Source organism: Akanthomyces muscarius, chromosome 5 (assembly GCF_028009165.1).
Source record: "Akanthomyces muscarius strain Ve6 chromosome 5, whole genome shotgun sequence".
In the NCBI taxonomy this organism is placed as follows: Eukaryota; Fungi; Ascomycota; class Sordariomycetes; order Hypocreales; family Cordycipitaceae; genus Akanthomyces; species Akanthomyces muscarius.
Window position 1 is genome coordinate 1007673 of NC_079245.1, and position 3585 is coordinate 1011257.

The 3585-nt window shown below is 56.0% G+C and overlaps 1 protein-coding gene across 1 annotated transcript; it reads right to left on the reverse strand.

Moving 5' to 3' along the window:
- Window positions 1-1611, reverse strand: LMH87_009611 (uncharacterized protein; the record flags this gene model as incomplete). Its single annotated transcript, XM_056196636.1, has 4 exons — window positions 1-1043; window positions 1103-1296; window positions 1358-1422; window positions 1495-1611. The coding sequence occupies 4 exons, from the start codon at window positions 1609-1611 to the stop codon at window positions 1-3; spliced, it is 1419 nt and encodes a 472-aa protein (XP_056053764.1).
- Between the last annotated feature and the right edge of the window lie 1974 nt (window positions 1612-3585).

Below are 3585 nucleotides of genomic sequence, written 5' to 3' on the forward strand. Positions count from 1 at the left end.
TTACAGCTTCTTGACGAGCTCGATCCACTTGGCAGTGGAGAAGGACTTGGGGCGCTCAATGGGGGAGCCAACAGCGCGGTCAATGATGAGCTGAGGAAGGACACCAATGGCACGGGAAACACCAAAGAGGACAGTGTAGTAGTTGGACTCGGTGAGGCCGTAGTGCTGGAGGAGGACACCAGAGTGGGCGTCGACGTTAGGGAAGGGGTTCTTGGTCTTGCCGTGCTCAGTCAGGACGCCGGGGCCAATCTTGTAGACCTGGCTGACAAGCTGGAACATGGGGTCGTTGGGCATCTTGGCCTGGGCGAACTCGCGCTGAGCCATGTAGCGAGGGTCAGTCTTGCGGAGGACGGCGTGGCCGTAGCCGGGAACGACACGGCCGGACTTGAGGGTGTCCCACAGGTACTTGGTGATGTTGGCATCGGACAGATCGTCGCCAATGACCTTCTTCATCTCGGAGAGCCAGTTGAGGACCTCCTGGTTGGCGAGACCGTGGAGGGGACCGGCCAGACCGTTGAGACCAGCAGCGAGGGAGAGGAAGGGGGAGCTGAGGGCAGAGCCGACAAGGTGGGTGGTGTGGGCAGAAACGTTGCCACCCTCGTGGTCGGTGTGGATGGTCAGGTAGAGACGCATAAGCTCAATAAAGTCGGCGTTATTGCCGAAGCCGAGCTGGTTAGCAAAGTTGAAGGAGTAATCCTTGTCCTTCTGGATGGGGGCAACCTTGCCGCCCTTGAAGACATTCTGGTAGATGCGCGAAGCAATGTTGGGGAGCTTGGCGATCAGGTCCATGGAATCCTCGTAGGTGTAGGTCCAGTACTCCTTCTTGTTGATGCCCTTGGCGTAGGCCTTGGCGAAGCTCGAGGTCTGCTCGAGAGCAGTGACGGCGAGGGAGAACTGGGCCATGGGGTGGAGGTCGGTAGGGCAGTGGTCGATCAGCTCCTCGACGAACTTGGGGATGTCGGAACGGGCGGCCCATTCGGCAGAGAGGTCGCGGACCTGCTGCTCGGTGGGCACCTCGCCGGTCAGGAGAAGCCAGAAGAGACCTGTAGAGGTTCGGATTAGTCGCGCGCGCGTCAATTGGATTCGGCATTGTCATTCTTACCCTCGGGGAGAGGCTCCTTGCCGCCGGGCGCCTTGGGGAGAAGCTCCTGGCACTCGGGGATGGTCTTGCCACGGAAACGGATACCCTCCTCAGAGTCGAGGACGGAACCCTCCCAGACGAGGGCCTTGATGCCACGGGCACCGCCATAGACTTGGTCGAGAGTGACCTTGTCAACAACCTTGGAGCCGTGCTCACTGTGTCGCAACGATATGATGTCAGTGTTTGGTCGAGTCTCGGAGAGGGCGGGCAACTAACGCGCGAAGCTTCTTGATCTCGTCAATCTTCTCGGGCAGCAGCTCGGCGAAGCGCTCCTTGAGAGTCTGTGGCAGTACAGGTCAGCAGGGCGTCAGAGTCGGACTGAAGCGACGTAAGCATCGCGGGAGCAAACGCACCTGAGTCTTGGCAGAGTAGCAACGGACCGAGTTGAAGGCGGCAGCGCGAGCTCCGAAAGCAGGAGCGCGAAGCGAAGCCTTCAAGGCCGAGTTGCTGAGACGGGTGACGGAAGCCATTGTGTACCAGAAATGAATTGGTTCAAGGAGGAACTGATTCAGGACAAAGACGGGGAAGGGGAAGAAAACAGGTGTAAGATGGGATGGGTAAGAAGGGGGTAAAAAAGCGCAGAGTAAAAAAGTACAGTAAGAAGGCCCTTGTCTGAGGCGGCTTAGTAGAAGGAAGACACGGGCCAGCCAGCGGGCAGTGAGCGAGCAACGGCGCCAGGCAAACAAGGCCAGCTAGGCCGGGAAAAAAATGTGGTGGCTTCAGCGCCGGGCCGGGGAGTTGGCTTTTGGTTTTTGGTGGGCTGCGGCCTGCAGGCTGCTGCACTGTTTGAGGCCCCGGAGACGTGGAGCTTTCTGCTGGCAGGCCGCTAACACTGTACCCGTGGGCCGTAGCAGACAAGCACCAGTCCAGTTACATTGCACTCTTGGCCGTTCCTGGGCTCCAGAAAAATCATCTTGCATGCATGGTTACGTTACTAGCCAAAAAAAAGAAGAACTCGAGGGTCTCTGCCTCTGTCGTCATTTCGACAGTGCTCGGCGCCGTGGGATGCTGCCCCGACGCACACCGAGTCAGGGCGGCTGCACCGCTGCTCAGCATTACTGCTGCTGGGTAATACTTACAGTGCCTCAGCCGTGCTGCCTCCACCAAAGTCCAAAGTCTTTCAGGGCGATCCACCGCTAAAGTGCGGCTCTGCCGGGACGGAAGCGAAAACGAAAAATAAAGAAACGCTTCAGCGCCTGCTACAGTGGACAATGCTGTGATGGACCCCCCCGACGTCACTGCCGATGCAAATTTTGACACCACCAAGATAAACTCAGGGTACCTTGTTTTGTTGGTGGCAGCCACATCGCCAAATCTCCCAACGCATTTAAAATTCCCGCCCAACATGTCGCGGCTGTTCATCTAGTCCCGGTCCAATCTTGAAGACAACTGCGTGCAAGACACTTGGCAAACTGGCTGGCCGGGTTCCCTGCATTGTAAACGCCATCATTACCAGGGCATGAAAAATCGCAACAGTAGATGCTCATTGTACTCTTCCTACGGATAATTACCGCAGCGCCAGCACACCCAAACACCAAAAGTCCGATCGCTACTTGGCGCTGTCCCCGTCCCCCGAGTTTTTATCGCCAGGCCGACGCGGGTTCTGCACACCACAAAAAGTGAGACGTGACCTTTGAATCGCTCTTATCTCTACCCTTGTCGCGAACCCGCAATGGCCACGGTGGTACCGGGTGCTACCAATATTACCCGTATTACGAGATGGGCTTGTAATTAATACACTGTCCGTCTTTTTATAGTCTCATTACTCGAATTAGTCTCTGCCTACGCATCAGAAGTATCCTACAATAGAGCAGAAAGCCAGTTTCAGGTATAAATAAATAAAGCGTGAGAGAAACGACAGCAAGCCCTTGCACACGCATCTGCCGTCTTGGATCTGTGCTGTGCCCCAAAACCGCTTAGCGCCCATGCTCTCCGTTTGACCGTAGTGCGGCCGCCCTGCAAATTTACTTCCGCGGCGCTGGGCTGGTGGCATTCCAGCATTAGCTAAGCAAGCCCGTGACCCCCAAGGTACTGAAAACCTTCACCTGACCAGCCCCCTTTGCACCAGACGCTGCAAATTCCTTCCTCCGCATCCTTCTCGCCACAGTCGCCCGTCAATTATTTTCATCGACAACCCCCAACGTACATCGTCTTTTCCCTTCTTTTCAAGTAGCGACTGCATTTCTGCCAGTCTGCCTCTTCGTATTGACCTGCGACGCGTGTTAAGAATTATTCTCATCGGTAATCTCCTCCCTGAGGCGATAAATAACCTGTTACGCCAGTGACTGCACCGCGTTTCGTCGCGCTGCCCTAGTAAAAAGGACCGCTGCGCTTTGCATCTATCGATTGCGATATCAAGATATCACCTTGCATTTCGACCATCACGTACTGCCGGGCTTTATCTCTCCTCCTAGTATCGTACTTGAAGACGGATCGATCTCGCT